Source organism: Ammospiza caudacuta, chromosome 14 (genome assembly GCF_027887145.1).
Source record: "Ammospiza caudacuta isolate bAmmCau1 chromosome 14, bAmmCau1.pri, whole genome shotgun sequence".
Lineage (NCBI taxonomy): Eukaryota > Metazoa > Chordata > Aves > Passeriformes > Passerellidae > Ammospiza > Ammospiza caudacuta.
Window position 1 is genome coordinate 14,682,386 of NC_080606.1, and position 24,745 is coordinate 14,707,130.

The 24,745-nt window shown below is 55.2% G+C and overlaps 1 protein-coding gene across 1 annotated transcript in view; it reads right to left on the reverse strand.

The window, feature by feature from the left end:
• EFNB1 (ephrin B1) overlaps positions 1-24,745 on the reverse strand; it is a 47,362-nt gene that overhangs the window by 14,793 nt on the left and 7,824 nt on the right. The window contains exon 2 of the mRNA XM_058813882.1: positions 3,880-4,157. Coding sequence (XP_058669865.1) covers positions 3,880-4,157 — 278 coding nt within the window. The remainder of the gene's footprint in view (positions 1-3,879; positions 4,158-24,745) is intronic.

Sequence of the window (24,745 nt, forward strand, 5' to 3'; positions counted from 1 at the left end):
AACAGCTGCCTGGAGCACACCCCGAGGCTGAGCGAAGTTTGCCTGGGGTCTCCACAACCCACTGAACACAGAAGGAGCTGCCAGGACCACCACCAGCCCCAAAAACCAGAGAAGGAACTGGGAACTATTAGAGTCTATCCAGTTCATCACCCGCCATAAGCAGGGACACCTTCCACTACACCAGGTTGTTCCAAGCCCCATCCAACCTGGCCTTGAACACTTCCAAGTATGGACTAGGTGACATTTAACAGTTCCTTCTAACCCAAACTATTCTTTGATTGTCTGATCCAGAGCTCTGGGATAGCAGGGAGCCACTCCAGGAGCTCCTCCTCATGTCACCCTGCTGCCAGGACACAGGGATTAATGGATCTCTATCCAGGCACCTCATTACCAGAGATAGTAAAACTGGAGCAAGTTCAAAGAGGAGCAGCAAACGCAATTAGGAGCTGGAGTGAATTAGGAGGGGAGGTGAAGGGAGCTGAACCTGCAGGGCTGGATAAGCCATGGTGGGGCTGGAGCTGCCCACGACATCCCAGGAGTGCAGGCACCAGGCAGGGGGGAGGCTGTTCCAGTGGGAAGTATTTTGAAGGGAGGGCACAGGACACTGGGGACAGTGAATCACACCAAGACACCAAAGGCAAGCAGGGAAACACCCAGGAGACCCAGGGATGGAAGTAACCACAGCACATCATGATATAAAACACAAAATTCCCCAATTCTCATCTCCTTCACCCTCTCAGCACTTCATCCTGGGGATGGTGCCCACGTCCTGCTGAAGTCCCTCGTGCCCCCCCCCAGCCTTTGTCTCCAGTGTAGACCTGCAGGCAGATGCTGCTGCATCTCGTTCATTATGGAAAGCTTTAGAAATAAGCATCACCTTTCCTTATCCATCCCCAAAGATGCTTTTAAGGAAAGCCTGGAGCTGGTGTGGAGGGGGTCAGTGTGAGGCTCCAGAGAGGATGGGGACAGGGAACAGCAGCTTTCAAAAGCCTTTTCATTGCTAAGCCGAGGGCTGGGGCCGTGTCCCTCCGTGATAAAAGTGTCCCTAAACAAGGCTTGGCATATCCAAAGCGATGGCAAGGAGCAGTCCTGAATAGAGGGACCCTGGGAAGCCCCCCAGCTCCGGTGAGGAGGTTTTCCAGCCGCTGGGGAAGGTGGGGGATGAGTGGCACACGCCCTGCTCCCCTCGGCTCCAGCGCTGCTTCCCCAGCTTAGAAATGAAAAGGGAGAAAAAAACCCTTTTGTGTGTCCAGGCAAAGCTTGGGGAAAGGGAGGGGAGAAAAACTGGGGGGGGCGGGGGGGGGGGGAAAGACAACATGTGGGTGGTCTGCTCAGGAGACTTTTGACTTTGCTTTTTTGGCTATTTTATTTCTTGGCAGAAAGAACTCCTGGGGTTGCTCAGCAGAGGGTATGGCCAGATCACAGGAGCATCCTCAGCCCACCCAGGGGCCAAAGTTCAGCTGGCAGCTCCCAGCTCCGAGGGGTTTCGCATCAAAGCTTGGAGGAGTCAAGAGAAATTAAAGTCAGAAACGGTCCACGGCAGGGGCAGAGCGCACTGCCGGCCCCCTGAGGAGAGGGGGGGCATCCCACAGGGATTCTCCAAACACCCCACTCACTGCATCCCTATACAGCCTGAAACGGGGAACAAGAGGATAAATAGGATTTTACATTAAGAAATGAGTTTAAAAGGCTCAGCCCAACATCCAACGGGACGCACAGCCGGGATTTCCCAACCTGGGCTATGCCGTCTTTGCAAAATCCCGGCTGCGTGTCGCGTCGGATCCGCAGCGAGCCAGAGCCGGTCACTGCAGTGACCCAGGTGTGCTGGCAGCCGTGCAGGGGAGCTGGCACCGGCTCAAAGCTGCGGGGGCCCCGCGGGAGCCGCGTTTGGAGTCGGCAATGCACCGGCGGCCGCCTCTGAAAGCACCTCCCAAAGCTCCGGGAGGTTGATTTTCACTTCAGTTTTTGTGTGAAATGCAAAACAGCTCCTTAAAATTTGGGTAATTCGGAGGCTGTAAATCCTTCTGCCTCCACCCTCCTGATGGACTTGGTTACCATAAGAGGGATCCCATATTCATATTTCTTCTTCTCAGTGCTTTGTTCACCTCCTGGGCTTGTTTTGGGGAGCCTATTTGTCTTTGAGGGCTCTTTGCAGCCTGAGAGTCCCACGGGCTGTAGCTCAGAGGACCCCAATTTCGGCCCTCATTATTTTGATGACCATGTCAGTGCTTGAACTTGACCCTCAAACACAGAGAAGCCACCGACCAAGTGCTTCAAGATACTTGGCTGACCCAAGTCTGGCACTTTGGCTTCTCTTCCAAATTTTTGCCTACTGCAGGCAAAGATTATATTCAATCAAGCTTTCCATCAGCTGAAGGATGGCAGAAGGGCTGAACTTTGCCATCCCAGAGCCACCAGGCTGATGCAGCTGTGCTAAGGGAGATGGGAGCCTACATGGGAGTTGTGCCAGGGGTTTTGGCATCCCCAGCCCATCTGGGGCATCTGGACTGGAACCAGTGTCCTGCCCACAATGGCTTCAAAGCTGGTGCCTGTCAAATATCCCCATGTCTAGACAGTGACAGTGACAGTGACCATTGTTCTGGAAGAGCCTGGCCCTGCCACAGTGACTCAGCCAGCACCGAGCCAAGCTGGCGCTGCAGGTTGTGCTGCCAGGTCGTCCCTGCTGTCACCCCTCCTGTTAGGGAAACTTCCCTGGCTGACCATGCAGAAGCCACCTTGGCATCTCCATGGCCACACAGGTAACAGAGTCCCCTGCGAGTCCCTGTCACCACCCAGCCAAATTTGTCCTGACAGAAGTGATGAGGGCTCAAGGCTGACCTGCCAGAGCTAGGCCCGGCTGCTTCCTCTGCATCAGGTTTATTCCAAATTATTCTGCAGCAGGATTCCAACAGCCCCAGCCAGGCTCACTGGGGACATCCAGACCAGCAGCCTCACCACAGCACCACATTACATCACAGCCCCCCTGTCTCCACTGCCCACCATGGCCTTGCTGCCCCCTCCCAAAGATTCCAGGCTAAAAATACCGTGTTTCCAGCAGGGAACACACGGCTCCCAGGGCTGGGAGCTCGCTCCCACACGGGCAGTGACCCCTGTGCCAGCCGCTCGCCGCAGAGCCCACAGCACACAGCGAGGGGAGCTGAGCCGTGGCCACCGTGCCCTTTGCAGTGCACCCAGCCAGGCGGGGAGGGGAGGGGACAAAGAGAGAGCTGGCAGCACTGCCCAGACACGGCTGAGCTCCCCTTCCATCCACAGCAGAGCAGGCACAGGGGGATAGATTTCTGTGCAGCAATCCCCTGCACGCACACACCACAGGCTCCAAGAAAATTCCAGCCTCTTCTCTCTCCCCTCCATAAAATGCCATGGTGCACCAAGACACAAACAGAACAAGCCAGTGTACAGAAATTTTCAGCCATTTCGATCATATCACACACTGGACACCACCACCACTTCCTCATGCTGGGGCTGCTCTTGGAGGCAATACCCAGGAATTAGGACAAGCATCACTGTTCCTCTTTCTCCCCAGTCCCAAAGCAAAACCCTGCAACACTTCCAGTAAAGATGGCAGCAAAAAATAGGCTCCAGGAATGACAGCACTTCAGGGCCGACCCCAGAGGGGGATGTGCTCCTGCTCCCAGCCGTGAGCAGGGCAGGGGAAACAGCACAGCAGCCAGATAGGGACTGGTGACCCACTCGGCCAGTGACACATTCCTCCCCCTGCTCCCATCCAGCGGGACATATTTTCCATCCGTGTCAGCTCTCTGCACCAGCCAAGTCACACACAAGCGCCTGGTGACACTCTCCAGGCGCCCGGGCCCTCCCGAGCCAGGGCTGGCAGCGAGGAAGAGGAGGGCGACTCACATGTGATGAAGTAATCCTGCTGCCGCTTGAATTCCAGGCCCATGTAGTTGGGGCTGAACTCCTGGAACTTGATGGTGAAGCGGATCTCCTGCTCGGGCCGGTTGCACGTCACCAGCACGTTGGGGTCCATGACGGTGCTGCAGGCATCCGCCTGCTCCTTCCTCACCAGGTACAGCTTGTAATACTCGTAAGGCTTGGACGGCTCCGCCTTGGGGCAGATAATGTCCAGTTTATCCCCAATCTCTGGGTAGATGACCAGCCCCTTCCCAGTCATGAACCTGGAAGAGAGGAGGGTAAGAGGTTACCACGTGCTGGAGCAGAGGCCACACCAGCCCAGCCCACTCCACTCTGACACCATTTTTGTGCTTCAGCTCTGCTGCTCCCCCTCTGTAAGACAGGTTTTGACACTGAAAACAAGTTCTCCTCTTCCCTCACCAACTCAGCCTGTTCATGGAGCCAGCACAGGCTCCTGCTGACAAAATCAGGGCTGGCTTGGGTCAGTCCTGCTCGCCAGCCATGATAAGGGTGGGCACCTTTCCCGGCCCCAAGCCTGGCATCCAACTGGGAATGAGTCTTCCCACAAAGGCTGGGAGACGCCGCGGCTCTGCCCGACGGCCAGGCAAGGAGCTTCCTGCAGGGACAGGCAATAATTAGGCATAGGGAGAAGTCCTGACAATGGGGTGAAGGGAGGGATCCCATCCACGCCTCAGCTCCCTGAGGAATTCCTGTCCTTAAATGGAAGGGAAGGAAGCATCCTGCAGGACAACTTCTACTGAGCCAGGCTCAACAGCGTGCCCAGGAGCGTGGGAGGACCGGATGGAGAGGAGCAAGGAGGGAGGAAAGCTATTCAGGGCTGGAAGGCAGGGCATTGGGAAGGGTAGGAAGGCAAGATGCTGATAATTAACATTCGGATCTCGTTATGGTGGGGCAAGGCACTGATTAGGTTTTTTTCAGCGTGAAGGAGAGGATTAGGGCAGCAAGGAGGGAAGCAGCAGATCATCTACTTTGATGTAGGCAAGTAAATACGTTCCTGATGGGAGATAAGGTGAGAATGGATTTTCCTGCAGAGTTATCTCTGCTGCAACTCCCTCAAGTAATCTGGGCACGGCAAACGCAAAGAGAGCACTTTGCCAAGGCTGCACGGCCACGCTTCCCCTTCTGCTGTCGGACACAGCCCATCCCTGTGCCAGCCCACCCTGGAGACTGGATGGGGCTGGGATACCTCCTCCCTCAGCCAGCTGCTCCGACTGGAGCTGCAGGCTCCATGGAAGGAAGATCAAACACACAAGACCAACCTGCTCTGTGGCTCCATGCAAGTCTTAGCAAGAAGCCACAGAGCTGGAACCAGCAGCAGGCCTTTGGCTGCAGGAGCCTAGCAGATCCACAGGCTGGGCTGGAGCAGGCAGGCGGAGCCAAAGCCCACGCACCCCCAAGTGCCCTTGGCACAGGCTCTGGAGCTCAGTGCCAGCTGTAGTAGCAGGGCAGACATGCAGACATCATCTGCACCTCGCCTGCAGCTTGCCAGGTCAGAGGAGCATCCCAGGCAGCCAGAGCACGGCACAGGGATAGCAGGCACAGCCCCATCACAGAGCTGGATTTAGAGGGGTTACGGGTCCATCCTCCCTGCCTGGCTGCAGCTCCACATCAGCTCCAGTAGTACCCAAAGCAGCGCAACGGGGCAGCTAGGATCATCCCAACCCCAGTACCAGTGGCACAGTAGCACCTTGGCCGTGTGAGGTTGTAGGGAATTTTTTACAAGCCATGATTCAGGCAGATGGTGACCAGGAGACAGTGGGAAACTTGGCCCATGAAGGGTCTTTAGGGATGTAGGTGGGATGCAGAGCCCGTCTCCATCCAGGCACTGCCGTCAGGTGAGCCATGCTTTGCTTCACACCACCAAGTAGGTCACCTGGCCAGTGGCCAGCAGGCACTTCCAAAGGCTTGGGAGCGATAAAGGCTTCCCCACCCACGGCCAGAGCTCTGATGCAAGGCCAGAGCGAGAGCAGGAGGCGGGAGCAGCCCCTGTCCCTCCCTCCCCGCCCGGCCGCAGACACGCAGCGCAAGTGAACACTTGCACGGGTTCCCACCCCGAGAGGCAGCTGGATCCCACACTCCTTTCTCCACGGTTGGGCTGAGTCAGAGGCTTCCTGGCACAGGATTCTGGAGTGACTCAAGCTCCCTCCTCCAGCTCCTGCCAGCTCCCTCCTGCCCAGAAGATGCCAAACAGGAAGCCACAAACAAGTCAAGCAGATGTCTTGCACCGCCGGAGCAGGAGGAGAAGGCTCCTATCCACCCTCATCTCCATACCACGAGGACCTATCACACCTCTGTGGCCAAAACCTTGGCCAACACCTGCAAACCAACCGGTCCCTGGGCCACCAGCCTGTTGGGATCAGGCCAAATGGATTTGTAAGCAGGGGAGGGGCCACGAAGCAGCTGAGGGAGCTGAGAACCTCCCAGTACCACATCCTGCTGGCACCTCTTCATCTCAGGAACTTCAGGACCAAGGCCTACCTTAGGTTTATGTAAGGATAAAACAAGGAGGCAAATCCTTTCCACAAACACTCAATCTCAGCTCCAGAAGCACACAGCTGCTTTCTGGGAATTAGCTCAACATCTTCCAGATCCACACAAACATGGAGCAAGACAGAGCCACTTCTCTGTGCATGGAGCTTTTGCGCTGCTCCCTCCAACTGCTGTTCCCCACCTGCACACAGATTGTTTTCCCTGTGTCCTCCAATTTCCCTGATTTTTTTCTCCTCCATTTCCCCTCTTCTCTAACAGCAGGGCCATTTCCAGATGACAGCCTGGGCAGCACAGGAGAGGAGAAAAACCTGAGGCATGTATCTCAAAGCCCTCACGCAGCTCTTCCAGCTTTTCACCACACACAGAGACCTTTATTTCCCCCAAAAATTCTGCTTTGTCACAAGAACAGCTTGTGATGATCATCCTAGGGAAGACCAACAATAGCTCCCACTATGCCAGAGGCTGGTTCTCTGGGAAATTCTCCTTTAAAATACACAGTGAAAAGCAACATTTATCACAAGAAAAGGAGAGGGAAAAAACGTCCAAAAATTGTCACATGCTGCCTGAACATAGGATTTCAGCCAGTACTGGAGACGAGGTATTTTAGTTCCTAGGGATGGTTGAAGACAAAAAGGAATTACACTCTTGACTTGTCTTCACAAGGACATGTCTTCAGATTTATCTTAACCCGGAGGAGTGAATAGAGCAACTCTTAAATTAACAGGGAAATTCATCGTGCCCTCAGAGAACCCACTGTAATTTCAGGGAGAGAAAGGGGAATCTGCTGCTCCTCTGGAAAACACAGCTTGATTTCCCTGTTTTAAGGTGGGATGGGTTAAAAAACAGAAAAACTAAAACTTAGCTCAACCTTAAGGCTGGAACAACTCTCAGCATTAATAATCACCCTCCTCTACCTTGCTCACCACGCAGGAGGAGGAGGATAATGTCTCCAGCTTTCTTCCTGCCCTATTCCTGAAGTGTCCAAGGCCAAGTTGGATAGGGCTTGGAGCAACCTGGCATAGTGGAAGGTGTCCCTGCTCATGGCAGTGGGTGGAACTGGATGAGATTTAAGGTCCCTTCCAATCCAAATCATTCTGGGATCCTCTGATTGCCACCATTCCCAGTTCACAGGTAACATCCCAGCATCATTTCCCCTGGTGTCCAGGGGGTGGGAATGATTAACTACAGCCACTAAAGCTTAAAACAAGTATTTTTTTTTGCCAGCTGAGCAGGTGGAGAGGGCTGGCAGATTCATCCCTTAGAGTCCCTGAGGTGATTTTTGGGTGGCATCTGTGGCTGGCCACCTGCAGAGCCAGGGGACCATTGCAGCCAGGCGTCCCCATCCCCAGCGCCTGCCGGCCCCCAGCTCCCGGCCCCGCAGGTTCCTTGGGAGCGATCAGGTGGCAGCGTCCAATTTCCTCATTGTTTCGGGAGGTGTTTTCTGATGGGAAAGGTGAAAAGGGGATTTGTGAGCCTTGTAAACCGATTCCTCTGAGTTGGGTAAACAACGGGAGCTCTGTTGGCAGCAGGATGCCGGGATGCCGGAGCAGGGAGATGGGATTAAAGTGCAGCCTCTCCCGTGCCCTGAGTTGGGGGGCTGCTGGTGGGGCCCCCAATCCCTTGCAGAGCCCCCCTAACTTCCCCTTGGGGGTCCAAACTACAGGATCTGATTGAGTGACCAGGGGCTACAGGTGGGACCTGCTGGAAGAGCCATGGACTCAGCCAGGGCCCAGTGCTGCAGGCATCCCAGAGAGGGTTTGCTGGGACAGGAGGAAGAACAAGCTAAGGAGGAAAACCAAGTAAGTCAGCCAGAGCAAGATCAGGAGTTATACTGGGAATGAGACCCCACTCCTCCACATCCCCCTCCCATGCATGCACCTCTCCTCCATGTGGGCACACATGGATAGACATGGATGAGCCAACACATTCCCAGCAATCCCACAGACACAAGTGTCCTGCATCTGGAACCTTAAAATCCAACAGTCCCTCACCTCTTTGTTAGGGAAGACTAAAAAATGGCTTAAAAATACCATTTTTTAAAATAATAGGTTGACATATTTTCCAACTGCTCTCCCCCTGGATCCAGGCATTCCTTCAACCACAAAATCTCTGGGGCAGCATCACCTTTCCCCACATCCACAGCATACAATGCCCCTCACCTGATTTCAGGCTTGGCAGAAACAGAACAACATTTCCCAAGAACCTTCTCCTTGCAGAAGATGCTCTAACGCTGATGCTGACATACATATAAGATGACATATGCTAAATGCTGTTTGCTTCAAAGAAATCCAAAAATAACTGGATCTTACATGGAGGACGTGTACGTCTGGCAGGGAAGGCTGACAGTGCCCGGCAGAGCGAGACCTGCAGGAGCTGGGACGTTTCCTGGTGTCTGGGCAGCTGAAGCCCCATGGGCCCAGCTCTCCACACCAACAGAGCATGTGAGTCCTTCCAGACAGATCACAGCTCCCACCCACCAGGAATCTCCTCAAGGAAGGGATGGGAAAGGGCCAGATGCAGTAAAGAAGCCAAAGCTCCATGTTCAAACTGGGAGTGGGATCCTGAAAAACACTCCCGAACACTGTGATTTGCTGGTGCCCAGACACACACAGATCCAATCCTGCCCTCTCTGCCTCACTTGTCCAAACCTCCCTGGGACACAGCAGCCATACCCAGGCACGGAGGACTCTCTGCCACCTGCCAGAAGAATTAGTCCTGTCCCCAGAGCCGTTTTCCAGACCCCAATGCCACAGAGCCACATCACACTCCTGCCATTGGAGGGTCCCTGCACAGCTTGTCCAAAGCTCCCTTGGTGACACTCAGCCACCTCGGCCTTTGTCTAAATCTGTATTTTCACAAAAAAAGAGAATTGAGAGGTCAGTAGTAAAAACTGAAATCTAACTTGGGTGACGTGGAATGTCACAGGTCAAACAGCATTACCAGACAGGGACAACCACATGGTGCTCAGGGAGCTTGAGCTGGGAACATCAGCCACCCCCTGTCATAGGGAGAGGTGTTCCTCCTGACATCAGTGAAACAGAGCAGTTCCCACCCACTTCACTTCACCTCTCCAGAGCAGAGGACAATCAAACCAGAGGAATTACACCTAATCCCAAAGGCCCACCTGATCCCAGCACACCACCAACATCCACAGCCCTTCCCCAAAGTGGTGACAGTACACAAAGGCACAGCCCCTTTCTCCTGTTTGACTCCCATTCAGCTCTTGGGAACAAAGATACTCCGTGGAAGGAAGTTAATTACAAGTGGAATGAAAAGGTTCCTCCCTCTGTATCGGTCGCCTTCTCGCTCGTCCATCGCACGGCTCATCACCACAAGAGGGTAAATAGGAGCACACGAACCCCCACGCTCTCAGATCCCACTCCTTTCATGTGCTCCTCTATTATTAGTCTCCTTTAGAAGAGCCTGCCATCTTTTTTCCCCCTGCTAATCTATGGATAATTATTTTCCTTGCCCTTCAGCAGCCCTCTTCTATTTCTGCTCTATCCTTTTGGAGCGGAGGTGGCCACACAGAGCCAGCAATCCCAGGTATCTGAAAGCAGCTCATATCTCCTCCACTCCTTTGGTCTCTGCTGTTCAAGGAGATATTTTTCACCTTCCAGCCCCCCCAGCTCCTCACTATCCCTGGGAGAGGGAACAGCCTCTGCTGAGCCCCCCCGGGGCCGTCCCGTCCAGTCCCCCTCCCAGATACACTCTAAGGCCCTTTTTTTCCTCATCTCGGTAATGAGGCCCATTCAACCCTCCCAAAGACAAAAGGCCCTTCTCGTTCCCAAACGGATTTACACGACGCATCAGTGAGGCATAAACGGGTCTCCATGGCAACGCTCACCGACCCCCCCCAGCTCTGGGATGCCATTTTACAACTCTGCTGCTCCCCAAAACCCTTTTGTTGCTTCTCTGCCAGCTGGGAAGCTCCTCGCAAGCTGGTAACCCCCTACCCCACACGTCTGGGTGCCAGGGGTGACATTTTTTGAGGTGAAGTTACAAGATGCCCAAGCCAGTGTCCCCCTGGCACAGACACCCCGGAGAGCTCCGCACTGTGACCGACTCAGGGTCATGGTCAAACCAGGGCTGGGATGGAGAGGAAGGGATGGAAACACCAAGTGCAGGGGAAAACAAACCCAAACTGCCCCTCTCTGCCCAGAAAGGGGGGTGATGCCCAAGGCAGTGTGGTCTGTCCATGCTCAAACACCAGCCCCAGTCACAGCGTGGCTCCCAGCACCTCTCCACAGGGAAACTGGTGACTCTGGTGATTTCCATGGCTTTGGCAATGGCCAAGAGGCCACTCCAATGCTTCACACAGAGGTTTGGCAAACAGGAGCCCCATGTTCAACACTGGACCATAACTCTCCCCAAGCAGCCTCAAACACTGAAGGCTGAGAGAGCACCTTGCTTACCCTGAGCAGCCATGGAAGCATGGAAGGTGAGATTCAGGGAATGTGGGATGCAGGGAATGTCTCACTGCAGCTCCCTGAGCTTTGCTCACATGTTGCAGTCACTGCCATAGCTCTGAAGACCAAGCCATTGTCCAACATCTGGGGAACACACCAGAGAGCCCACTTTTTCAGGAAAATACCCACCACTGCTGGGTTTCTCAAGCAGAAAGTCAGGAGCAGGATCCTGGTTTCAACTGCAAACCTGCAGCTTGTGGACAGGTCTGCTTTCCCCTCCTGCAGTCCAGACCCCTTCTCCTACCACCAGCCAAGAGCAGAGGAGGATTCCAGCCATCAGGATGCTGGGAGAACAGGTCAGCAGGCTTCAGGAAAGATGGCATGGATGCTGTGGGATGCCAGCCACACCTCAGCACCCAGAGCCAGCGGCTGCCACCACAGCTGGTGACATCCCTGGCCCCAGTGACTCAGCCCTCCTGTGCCACAGCAGGGCTGCAGGAAGAGCTTTCTCCCTGAGTTATCCCCATAATTACAGCATGGCCAGGGAGAGTATCCAAGTGCCAGACTCCCCACCAGCCCCAAGGAGGATGACAGATCACCACCACCAAAGGCAGCACCCACAAAAGGAGAATGTTCTCCTATGTCCCATTGCAGGCTCAGCCAGGATATATCCCAATGCCAGTCCATCACTTCTAGGAACAGCTGCTGACCACCCTCATGCCCCAAGGAGGAAGAAGAAGAGAAGGAGGAGGAGAGGGAAGGCTCCCAGTCCTCACAGCAGCCGGGCCTGCCAGGAGCAGCCATGTGCTGCTCCATCCTCCCAAGTCCGCGCACACTCCATGCATTCAGACACTGCACCCAAAATATCTCAGTGCAAACCTAGCAAGGGGGGGGAAAACAAAACCTGCTGCTAATTGAGGGATTTTGGAGTCGATTTAATTAGGGCCAGAGCACTGGCGCAGGCTGCTGCTGCCACCTGCAGCACTCTCCGCAGCCGCTGGCGTGGGCTCGGGGGACCCCGGGCTCCCGCCCACGCCCACCTGGGGTCCAGACAGGGAATGAGGAACACCGGGAGTCCCGCAGGCTCACCCCCGTCACACACCCACCCCCCAAACCCGTTATTTCCCAGCACAATAAGCACCTCCAGCAGCGATAGAACCAAGGGCTCGGCCAAAAAATAAAAAGGAAGAAAAGCCATATTTTCTCCCTGGAGTCGGATCGTCCCGTTCTCCCCTCAGAGGAATCAAGAGGGGCCGAGTTATCTAATTAATGCTGGCAGAAGCGGGAGGCCGAGGGCTGGGGGGCGGCGGCGGCCCACAAAGGCGGCGTGGGGAGCGGTCTCCCCGCCGCCGCCGCCGGCATCCCCCGGCAATGGGGCCCCACGCTGGGAGTGAGGTAAGAGGGGATTCAAAGGGGGGTTTGTCAGGGGTTTTGTTTTTGGAAACGGGGGAGGGGAAGGGGACAGGGCTTGACAAGAGCTGACAGACAACTGAACAAAACCATAAGGGCCATGAATGGCAACACGGCGCTTTAATTGGCGTAGGAACGGAGAGAGAAGTGAGACAATGAGGCTGGGCGGCGGCGGCAGTGGGCACTCACCTTCTCCTACCCGCACCCCAATCCCTACCCCAACAGAGGTTGGCAGCTGGAGGCTGCACCGTGACCCCCATGCCAAAAAGCACCACCTAAAACCCACGGGGAGAACAGAAGGACAGAGCCCAGCACACGTCAGGCATCACAAAACCCTGACGGCACCAAGAGCAGCACAGTCCCAGCCCCGGGATGCTGCAGATATTAAATGATCCATCGGAAACAGCTCATGTTCCCGCTCGGCTCCGTGTGTTTTCCGGCTTTGGTTTGGCCACTCGTGCCCTGGCTACAGCCCCGCTCATCCGGAGGATGGGGGGCCGGGAGGGGGAGAGAGGGAGAGGCAGGTTAAAAGGGAACACGGTTGGATCAGCGGGGTTCCCACTCCTTCCCTGACCCCTCCGAAATAAAACGGAGGAGATTTCGTCTCCCGGTCCAAAGCAAAGAATTACTTTGGCAGGGGCTGCGGCGGCGGCCGGGCGCCCACTTGGAAGGGAAAGCAGCAGGAATATGCCCAAGGAACCCAAGACAAGCCCTCCCCGCCAAGCCCCGCTCATTCTCATGCAGATCAACCCCAGTCGGGACAGAACGGAGGCAAATTGCAGCCCCCCCCTCCCCAGAGCAGGGCTGGGGGCACAGGGAAGGGCGGGTGGAGGGTTCAGCACATCAGACCTGACAGAAACCCCAGTGTTCTCCAAGATCCCCCCTCTTCCCACCTCTCACTTTTCAAGCTCAGTTGGAAAAAAAAAAGAACAGAAAGCTAAGAGCCAAGAGGTGAAGTTACAGCTGGTAGTTGGGCCTTAGGAGAGAAGGAGCCCCTTCCTTCCTGAACCCCAGGACCTGACACCCCACATAACCCTGGCACCCCACAAACACAGTTTGCAGCCAGGAGTCTCAAAACTCCCCACGGGACAGTAACTGAGTGCTCCTGCTGCTGCATTCCAAGGGGTACAAGAGGGGTCCCCAAATCCCTCAGCTTCCCACTTCACTGGCTACCTCCAAAGCAAGGGAGAGGAGCCACCAGCCTTCCCATTTTTCTGAGAAATACCAGAAAAATAAAGCCCAAACATGTCCTGGGGAGCAGTAGAAACCACAAGGTCTCCTGGATTTCCCCTGCTCCCAGAAGCCCCTCACTGTGTCCCAGGGCTGGGGTTTCCATCCCTGGTGATCCCACTGAGGGCTGGGAGGCAGCTTCAGAGCACCCACCCAGGTCCCTGGGGCTCTGGCTCAGCCCAGGGATGCAATGCTGCGGTTTCAAGGATTAATCCCAATGTTAGGAACCGGGCAGGGAGGAGCAAACCCTGCGGAGGGTTCCCCATCCCAGCTGTGGGATGCCCTGCCCTGCCCTGACAGGTCTCCCGGGTTTTGCCAGCCCTGCCAGCCCCTGGTCCCAGGGGAGCAGCGTCACCCCCACCGCACCGCCCTGACTCACTCCGGGCCCCTTTGATCCCCCGGCTCCCGGAGTGGCCAAACGAGTTCTGGCATTCCAGCCCTGGCTCCCGTCTGGAAGCGCCATCTTCCCAGGCAGCTGCAAATCACCAGCCCTCAGCCCCGGCGTCATTACTGGGAACTTGTTTGGCTGCCACCGGCACGGCACCGGGGGTTATTAAGAGCTTCCCAACCCCCATCCCAACACAGGCCATGTGCACATCTGCCCACAGCTGCCCAGCTAGAAGGGACCCTGATGACCACCCAGTTCCAACCCTGCCATGGGCAGTGACACCTTCCACTAGCCCAGGCTGCTCCAAGCCCTGTCCAACCTGGCCTGGGACACTTTCAGGGACCCAGGGGCAGCAACAGCTTCTCTGGGCAACCTGTGCCAGCGCCTCTCCACCCTCACAGGGAAGAATTTCTTCCCAAAATTCCATCTAATCCTGCCCTATGGCAAGTGGGAAGCCATTCTCCCTTGTCCTATGTCTCATCCAAAGTCCCTCTCCAGCTGTCCTACAGGCCCTTTAAGCACTGGAAGGGGTTCCAAGGTTTCCCTGGATCCTTCCCTTCTTCAGGCTGAACCAGGTGACCCCATGCTCCTCACTCCCACACCAATCCCACCACTGGCTGGCTGCACTCAGCTGCTCCAGACCTTTGGCCCTGCTCCACGGGGGTGGATGGGGCTGGGTTAGGTCCGGGAGAAAAAGCTGAAGATGAGTCACAGGACCTCAAAAGTTCATTTGTTCTCTCCTCTCTTGTCCTCCTGCACATAACTGAGCCACCACCAAAGCCTGGAGAGCTAGCTCTACAGGGAAGCTGGATCCAGTCTCCTCCTCCAGTCCTGTTCTGGATGTCACCCAGCAGGGCAGAAACTGCCCCTTTCTCCCCGGAACCTGTTCCCAGTGCTGCCCACACCCCTCTTTACTGCGAGGTCCTGTTCTGGAACAACAGCCCAAATTTTCTCCATATTTACACCAAAAAGACCTTCCTCAAGATTTCACCACTGGAAGGATTTGGGACACTCTTGTGCTGACCCTCAGCAGCCCTTCCACTGCCCCCAGTTTACCCAGCTGAAGTCTGAAGGGAAGAGCAGCAGCTGAGGGAGGGGCCAGCAGAGAGGCCAGCACAGCACAGGAGTGTCAGGTTTTAATCCCTCCTCCAGTACAAAGAGATCTGGCTTGTACTTGCTTTTATTTTTAGGCCAGATTTACATGTACAGCTGAACTTCAATCCAATGTACAACTTTCAGCTGGGAATGGGAGAGGAGAGGAACCAGAACCCAGCCAGAGATCTCGGGACTGGTGCTCCTTTCCATCTCCAAGGATGTCACCAGACTCCGCCAGGACACATAGCTCCCACTCCCAGAGGGAGCTTTCACAAGGCACTAAGCAAAGCTCATGTTTAAACCTAAAAATAACCCAGCCCTTGGGCCTGGAGAGGAGGAGGAGGGCAGAGCACCCAGCCTGTCCCGCTCCAGCGCCAGCAGTTTCCAATTGCCTGCGGACAGGGAGTGTTCCCAATCCTCCCCCCGAGACGAAATCCTCCGCCTTGCCACCCACACTCATGGAAGAAAACTGGAGAGAGCCGCAGGAGAGACCAAAGTCTCCCCCAGCCACATCCTGCCCCCCTGCTCTGCTGCCAGATGTGATCCCCCAGAGCCCTGTCCCAAGATCCCACTAGCTCCAGCATTCCCAGCAGCGCTCCTCGCCCCACTCAGTGTGTGCCACCAGGCTGGGGCCACGTCCCAGCCGTGCCACCACGCTGGGAGCCCGAGAGGGCTGATGCCACCACTGCAACCAGAGTTCATTCCAAGGCTGGTGTCTGTCTGACACGCCAGTTCCCAGTCCCCAACACAGAGCAATCCTCAAACCCATGGAGCTGTGAGAGCAGAGACCAACCTCCACCTTGGAGCGATGGTTTTGGGGTGCCCCCTAGAAGAGGGAGTCCTTTAACCTGGCTTGGGAAAACTCCAAATGAGCAGCACCAGTGCTGTAGTGGGTCCTCCCCGTCATGCCCTGCAGCTCCTGGCAGGACTCACCCACACAAATCCCTCACCAGACTCCAATCTCCTCCCTGACCGTCAGCTCCTCCATTCTGCCCCTGGCAGGATTCAATCCACAAACCCCTCACTGGACCCCAAATCTCCTCCCTGACCTCCAGCTCCTCCATCCCCTTCCTGCTTCCCTCTCCCAGAAAACCCCTTCATGGGGCTCTAGCTTCCAACTATCCCACTTCACTCCAACTCCCTCAATCCATTTAAGTCTTTCTTTGCATGTAAAGTGTTTTTTTCTCTGCCTTTCTCTTTTTTTAACTTATTAAGGAGAAAGTTCAAACCGTTGGCAGTGTCTGCGACGCACTAATTTGGAACTTAGTGCGGTGTCGACATTGCATTAAGTATTTCTGTCAACCATGAGGACACACCATGTCTGTGTAAGAAATTACACCAGCAATTATAGCTAAAGAGGCATGTAAAATTTTTAAAAAAATTAATGTATTCAGAAATGATAACTGACATTCTTATTAGGATTAATCTAATTTTAGTAGACTCATTTATATCCTGCCTCTGGATAAAAAATGAGTTTCAATTTTAAAACCTGGATAAAAAGTGGCATTCTTTAAAAAAGTACTTTTAGAAGTCACCCTGCATGATTAAGCGGGATGATAATGCGAGGAAGCTTAACAAAAAGCTGCGCCATTAAAGGAGATATTTGTTAAACAAAACAGAAGCAGAGATATTTATCGAGCCCAGCAGATTATTCCAGGGTAACTCTGGACCTGGCACTGCTGGATGTTGCTTGCGGTCGCAAGTTAATGGAGAGAAAATTGGGAATGGCAGATAACGGGGAAGGGGCAGGAGTTCTGACGGGTGCATCCTGCACCAGCAGGCAGGGAATGGCAGCACAGAGGAGAGCCATCCATAGCCTGGATGAGTCCATGCCCCATTGGACACAGACAGGCACAATGCAAAGCACAGGAGTCACTCACAGACTGGGAAGAAAAACCGCAAAAGATGTAGGCAGTTCACATATCCAAAAAAGAAAGAACACGAGATGGAACACCAAGATCCTCCCTGAGGTTTGCCAAACACCAAGTGGGGCTTGGCCCATTCCAGCATGGCCCAGCCCCCCTCCATGGCACTGCCTTAGATGGGCTGCTGTACAAAATGTGCCCCTGGCCTCAAGCTCTGGTGCTGGCATGTTTAACTCCATGGCAATGGGTGCTCTGATTGACACAGGTTCTGGCAGGGCACAGGAGTGTCTCTTCTCCCTGTGCCAGCCCACCACACACTTCCATCTCCAGCAACACCTCACCAACCAACAAATCTCCTCATCCATTGAACCAGCCACCCCAGATGAGGAACCAGCCAAGAGGCCTCCTCCAGGCTCACCTGTTGCTCCACATCCCCCCATCCACATCCCCCATGTGTCCATGACCACCACATCCCATGGGACACTGAAGAGATCCCAGCCATCCCATGGGACAGGACACAGAGGCAGGAGGACACGGGTAGCCTGCATAGCCAGGATGGGAGCCATGGTACCCACAGGGCTGGGCTCCCTCCTCTCACCCACATCCCCCCATTACAAGGGAATTAAGCACGGAAGCAAAGCACTGAAAGATTTAAGAATATGTGGAAAGACTCAAAAGCTGAAGAGGAAAAAAAATCCCAGGCTGATTATTTTATTTTCTCCTGACAGTTTGAGCCACAATGGCCAATAAATCCCAATTACGGATTTTAAAAATGCTTCCTGCAGACACTTAGACCATCAAGGCAATTCTGGGCTCCCATAACTCCTGGTTTATGATGGTCATACATGTCAGTTTTCCACAGAGCCCAGCATTTCAATAAAATGACCATAAACCTAGATTAGAGATTAAAGGACTGACTCAGAAGTTGTCAGAGGAAGAAACAAGTTCCCCTGCAATTGCTTTGCCATTTTTACCGACCAACAGTTTGGCTTTTTGATGGGTTTATGCCAGCAGTAAATTTTGGGCTGCTGACAGCTCGGTGTGCGAGACAAGTGAAGGCAGCAGCAGGGAGGTGCAGGGAGGACACGAGCCCAGCCCCGGGCTCAGGCGACAAGGCCGAGATGAGAAGTGACAGAGCTCCTCCTGGGCTCCCCAGTGCCAGCATGGAACACGGATGCCAGCTCCGACCGACCTTCCTGGCCCCCCCTCCCAGCCCCCCAACCTGTCAGACTTCTCTCCAGGGAGCAGCTCTGTCCTCGTTTCTCCTCCTCCCACCTTGGCGGGGTCAGGAGCTGCCAGCACATGGGAAGGTGACACCCCGAGAGCTCCCCACTGCCAGCACAGGGGAAGGTGACCCCCCGAGGGTTCCCCATAGCCAGGCAGGACCGGGGATGATGCACTGGGGAGCATCCCCGGGCCCCCCACCAGCAGCTGCCTCTCTGCCCAGCCTGTCTCAGCAGCAGCAACAGCTCAAGGGAGACGCCTTTGAAAGGATAAACGGCAGGCGTTTGTTGTGCTCCCGTTTCCTGGATGAATGCGCTGCTTCCTTTTACTAAGTGCTCTCTTAGGAGAAGGAAAAGGGAAAAATAAAACAGCAGCAGAAAGGAAGGAGGATGACTCACAGTGAGGCCACATCTCCACCGACACGCGAGAGCTGCGAGACGGTGCCAAGGACAAAGGCTGGGATCAAAAGCACGGGAGAGGATCAAACACGTGCCCTCCCCGGGGACGGGGAAGGTTTCGGGCAGCTGCCCGGGGGGAGGAAGGTGGGATGGAGCCGGGCCCTCCCGGCCGCCCATGGGCTGCAAGCAGCCATCTCCCTTTCCTGAGCTTCAGCCACAGCTTTCACCATCTGAACAAGAGCTCCGGTTGCTGGAGTTCAGTTAAGGCACGCACACAGGGCTCCGCACCAGGACACGGGCAGTGATGGGGACAGAGAGCACCAGGAGGGACCGTGGCTGCACTCAGCAGGAGGTGAAAAAATGCCCTTTTCCTGAGGAAATGAAAGAGCTGAGCCCGGAGCTCAGCGCGCCGAAGGGGGCCGGTGCCCTTTCTGCCGGTGTCTCTCAAAGTCTATCAAAAAGTCCCATTTACATCAAAATGCCCTTCCAGACATGCTTCGATTTTACTTTTCCCCTTTCATCTCCGTCCCCCTCCCGCCCCACCTCGCAGCCCCATTGTCCTCGCAGCACCAGGAGCGGGCCGAGCGCGCTGCCAGCGGGAAGGGAACAGGAGAGAAAGAAAAGAGCTGGAAACTAAGGGAGAAGCCGGAATCGCTGCTGGTCCCGCTCCAGCGGGAGCTGTGACCCCATCTCCTCCCGCCTGCTGCTTGGCGGCCGCCCCGGGGGACGGCGCTGGCCGTGTCCCCTCCGCGGGGACGGGGACTCGCTGCCCCAGCCTCCGCTGTCACCCGGGGCTCTGCTCAGGCTCCGGTGGCCACAGACGGTTTCAGTGAGTTTCAACAAAAGCCCGGAGCAAGGGCTGCAGGAGCCACCATCCCCAGCTGAGCAGCACTGCACACCCTGCTCCCAGCACCAAGGACACTGGTGGCACTGGGAAACCGCGACACTGCGCTCTGGGCTTGGTCATGACTGCACATCCCAACCGGCAATGAAGTGGATCGAGCATAAATGCTTCACTCTGCAGATGAGTCTTTGAAATGCCAGGGGAGCTGGAACACTTCCACAGGTGCCAGTGCCAGACTCTGCTCTGCTCCAGCCCTGTCCCACCTGCCCTCCTCCAGCAATTTGGATTTACTGAGCTGTTTCCTTCCCCAGCCCTGGCCCCAGCAGTGCCATATCCTTCCCTCACTTCTCCAAGACCCTTAAAAGCAGAAGTGCTTTTCCCAGCCTGCCGGATGGACACTCATGCCCAAGACTGAAATCTGCTCCAGGTTCCAAGTGCAAATGAGGTTTAAGTGCAGTTTAACCCAGTAAAGCCCAGCACTAACAGTGCACAGTCCCAATGCCATTCACCAGGCTCTGTCCACCTTGCCTGACACAGAGCTTTTCCAGTCCTCCCGTCCTATTGTCAGCATCTATTTTTAACCCCCAGCATTATTTCTCCCTGCGTGACTTCAGACACTCTCTGGGGACGAGGTGGAATTGCTGAGCTGGTTCCAGGCAAAATGACTCAACTCTCACCTTCAGAAGCCACACAGGAATCAGAGGAGAAGTAAATTTTCCTCCATTCACATTTTCCTTTCTCCTTCCCTCCAAGCTTTGTCTGGGGCTGAAAGCAGGGAAAGCTGCAGGGAGGTAAAGCCTGCGTCCATCAGTGAGAACATGCGGCAACGCCGTTTCCCTCCCTTTTCCTCCCTGGTACCTTTGTAATCAGCTGGATTTACCTTGGGAAAAATCCTGCATCAACTGCTGGTGTATACAAAGGTTAGAATGTTAACCTTAGCACAGGTGTTATGAGTGGAGCTCTGAGCTGCCAGGCACAGGGAATCTCACAGAAAGAGGCTCCATCCTGGCAGAAGGGAGGGAGCAGCACACCCCTCGCGGGGCCCTGGGCCGAGCGCCGGTGCCGACGCTTCATTGCTCCCTTTGAGCTGGTCTTGCCGGCGCCGCAGAGCAGCAATTAAGAAGAAGGTCAGCAGCAAAGCCCTTCAAGAATCTGTCCCTTCAGGGGAATATCCAAACAACCCCACCATTTGCTACCTTCTAATTCCTAAAGCGCACAAGCCCAACGCCAATGCAACGCCAACCCAACGCCGAGCACTCGGAGATGCCTCACGGAATGAGGGATGCGTGTGCTGCGTCAGCCAGATGTTGACATTATTTGGCATTAAGAGCCAATAAATAATCATTAATGCTGCTGCAGCAAGCAGGCTCTCTGCAAGAAAGCCCAGATGCCAAAAACGCCGTGTTTATGGCACAAGGAGAGGCAGGATCCGGGAGAGCCGCCTGCTGTGCACAATGCAGCCAGCACTGCCAATTCCAGGGCGCATCCCAGTCCCCCAGCACTCGGCACTCCTCCTGAAGCCCCAGCTCAGGGGCTGGCAGAACTGGGAGAGCCCCTGCGAGCCAACCTGCTTCCACAGCCACACAGGATCACTCTGGCCACCAGAAGCTCGGGTGACATCAGGAGCTGTTGCATTCCGAGCTGTCTGACACTCCTCCAGCCAGCCCTGTTTTTGGGATGACTCCCTGGTTTCGCTCACTGGAGCTGGCAGAACGCTGGAACACACACAGCCCTGGAGACAAGGGGAGGCAGCATCTGGAAGCAATTATCCCAGCACTCTTGTATCTGTCACCCACTCCTTTTGTAAGGAACCATGCCCAGTATCAGCAATCTCTCTGTCATAAACCAGAAAAGGGATTTCATCCCTCATCCCAAAGAGGCAGTGGAGAATTTCGTGATGGAGAGCAGGGAGAGCAAGGCTCCTCCTGCCAGGTCACAGGAGAACTAGGCACAGCAGGGACAGGCACCTGTAGGCATGTTCAAGAAGAAGTCCACTCAGATAAGGAATACAACAATTTGCCTCCTTTGCCTGTGCCCTGGTATGATGCTGCAGCACTTTCAACACTATATTTCTGAGTTTGATGCCCCAAAAACCTCCAACTGTTTTACAGATGAACTTCTGGGAGCTCTGTGGGATGGTCCCCATGCCTCCAACGCACCCCGTGCAATTCCATCCCCAAACCATGTGCTCCATCCTAAATCAACACGCCTCCAGCCTCAAACCATGTGTTTCCATCCTCAACCCACGTGCCTCCATCCTCAAAGAGGAAAAACAAGGAGGAACAGGCCTTGTCTAGGAGAGCAGGAGGCAGGAGGATCCCACAACCCTTCCCCACCACCCTGAACACTCCCTCCCCAGGCTAGGTAGTCACTGCACTCTCCCTGGCATCGTCCTCATCCCACACCATGCTCAGGGACAACATGTAGCTTGCACCCCAAAAGGAAAACCCAGCCAAGAAAGGCTGCCCGATGGGCACCAGGGCTTTTTCAGCTGGCTGACACATCCAGAAAATCCCCAGCACCCCAAACAGGGGCACACCCACCCACCTTCCCAAGCCCACAAACTCCACACACAGCAGAGGGAGGTGGCTCACGAAGACTTTCGTGCCTCTCTTGGATGTTATGAAACCAGGCAGGGAGCATGAAACTGCCTGCCGTGGGTGGGAGCACCCAGGGCTATATGGAGAGCCCGGAGGATTCCTCCGCGGTCTGGGAAAGCACGTGGCTCCCCCGCCCCGCACACACCCTCGCAGGGTGGGTTTTTCTTCTGCAGAGGCTGGGTGAGCACAAATACCCAGAACAGCCCCACATGAAGGGGGTAATTAGGGAACAGCACCCAGTGCTCACCAAGCCAGAGCAGAGATCAAAAGCAGAATTGAGCATTTAACCTGACCAGGATCGGGAGCTGCTCCTGGGAGTGGACTCCTGTAGGACACCCCCCACTAATCCCTGCATCCCAGAACCACTCACTGCAGGTAGGGAATGCCAAGCCAAGGCAACACAAGTAGGCTTTCCTCCATTCCCTACATCCAGCAAGTCTTCTTGTAGCTCAGGGAAATGAAATAAAAAGAAGGAAAATAGGGAAAAGCTCTTCTACTGCCATTAAATGAGCAGCAAGCATGAAGCTCAACGGATGGAGCAGTGGGAGAGGGCTGGGGGTCCAGGAAGCACAAGGGACTCTCCTCTCCCATTCCCCTCCCTCCACTGCTTTGCCAGAATGTTGCTGCCTCAATTATTTCAGTAATTAGTGGAGCGCAGGCACTGCTAATGGGGGGCAGGAGAAGGGGGGCACAGGGAAAGGGGGTTGCAGGAAAAAGGGGGCACAAACCAGCTGGGATGCACAGCCAGATTTCAGCCTCACAAAATTTCCATGAAAGAAGAATAATACAAATCTTAAACCCAAACACAGCTGAAGGGGAAATTCCACTGCCTCCAGCCCTTCACACCTCCAAGCACCTTCCTGAAACCCCAATCCAGCCAGGCCTCCTTGGCCCTGTGAGAGGGAAGGGGGCTGTGCATCCCCAATGGCACTGGGATTGCCTTTCCCACCTCCTGGGGAAGCATCTCTTTCTCTTCCTCCTCCTCCTCACATGCTGAGAAGGAAGCTGGGAACAATGGGATGCACCAGCGCCAGCTCCGGCAGGGATGGACACTCAAGGACCACGCACCTGACTGCCCAGGGACAAGGGACAGGCTGGGAGGGACAGCCTGGAGCAGGGGGCACAGGCAGCTGCCAAGACACCCTACCCTTGCTTGGTGTGAGGGGCAGCTCCCTGTCCTGGTGACATGGGGGGACATGAGAGGCACACAGGGAACTCAGCAACTGCAGGCTGTGGTCACTGAGGGAGGGGCTGTGCCGAGCTTCCTCATCTTCCCCCACCCCAGCTTTTCCCATAGGAGAGGGGCTGCTGGCTGAGCCATGGGCCAGACTTTCCCTTACAAAAATAACATTTCATCTTTTTTTTTTTTTTTAATTTCTTCTTTTGAAATAATTGACTAATTGGCTGAGCCCCAGGTCCGTGCTGGGAGTGGATCCCAGGTCTGCTCTTGCATAAAGCCTTTATTATAGACATCACAGGAGGACAGGAGAGGAGAAGAGAGGAGGGGGGCCAGGCAGAGCATGGCAGGCCGGGGCGGTGCCCAGAGCACGCTGGAAATTTCACATCGCACCCAGAGGGAGGAAGCCCAAAAATTAATCCTGATCATCCCCCGCAGCACAGCTCTGCCCTGAGCAGGGCCTGACTCAGCCGGGATGGGCATCACCCGGGGCGGGCATCACCCAGGATAGGCAGCAGCCAGGGAGGGCACCCCAGCCCCAGGACCCTCAGAGCGGGGCTGTGAGTACGTGAAAGGGAGGGGGTCCCCCTCCTCTCCTCCCTTTAATCCCCAGCCCCAAAGCAGAGCCCTTTCAGGGGAAAGTGTAATGCAATACCTGGAAAATTTCTCCCACCCGTTCTCCGCTGTCGGCTGCCAAATTTAAAACATATTTGCTGCCTGGCCTTGAAGAAACGTAACCTGCTGCCCAATTCCAACACGTTCATTCTTTGGGGGGCAAGGAAAAAATTCACAGAGCCGCTGGTGGCTCCTCTGCTTACACCCCACAGCCCTCAGGGCTGGGAGCTGCCAAAAAGCTGCCTGGGAGCCTCTGCCAGCACACACCGGAACGCCGGGAAAGAACAGGAGGGAGGGAGCCCTTGCACAGCAAGAGGTTTTTGAGTCCATGTCCACGAGCCCTGAGAACCAGCTGAGGGTGCCACCAGACAAAAGCCCTTGGAATATGCAACATTCAGGGTAGTACAAAACTCTGGAGCATGGGGAATAGGCAGGGACTTGCAGGGAGAGGATTCCCACTCTGAAGCGAAGCCATCCCATCTCCCTTCACAAGTGGAGAATTGAGGGAGCAGGTGGATGCACACGCAGCCCCATTCTTCATCCCACCACCCCAGCTCCTCACCAAGAGGAATTTTCTGCAACCAGGGTTTCAAGGGGAGGCTGGAGCAGTGGGAAGGGGCTGGGGGAGGGCACAATGTGTTTAGCAGACTGAGCGATCCGACAGGGCCCATTAAAGGAAACAATTTGTAATACAATAATTATTATGTCGTTTCTCTGGCCTCTTTCCTAAGCCTCCCTTTAAACAGTTTGAGGCTTGAGGGGCCTCTAGAAAGCAGAAATCTGTGGGGCTGAGGGTGCTTCAACGTCTACATGTGCCAGAATGAGGAAGATGAGATGGACATATGGAACAGACGCTTGAAGCTCTCCATGCAGAGGGAGCTCATCCTGGTTTGCTCACAATCCTTGAGGAACACAGGGAACAAAGAGGAACTGCTGCTCCCCAAGTGCAGGGGATCCTCAGCAGATAAGGGTTCTCTCTGGGAATACTGGATGTGGATCCATACTTGCTCCAACCTGGAGCGAGGCCGGGCCCCGCGGCCACTCCAGCTCAGCTTTTCTGCTCTGAAGTTCTCGGCCACACATCT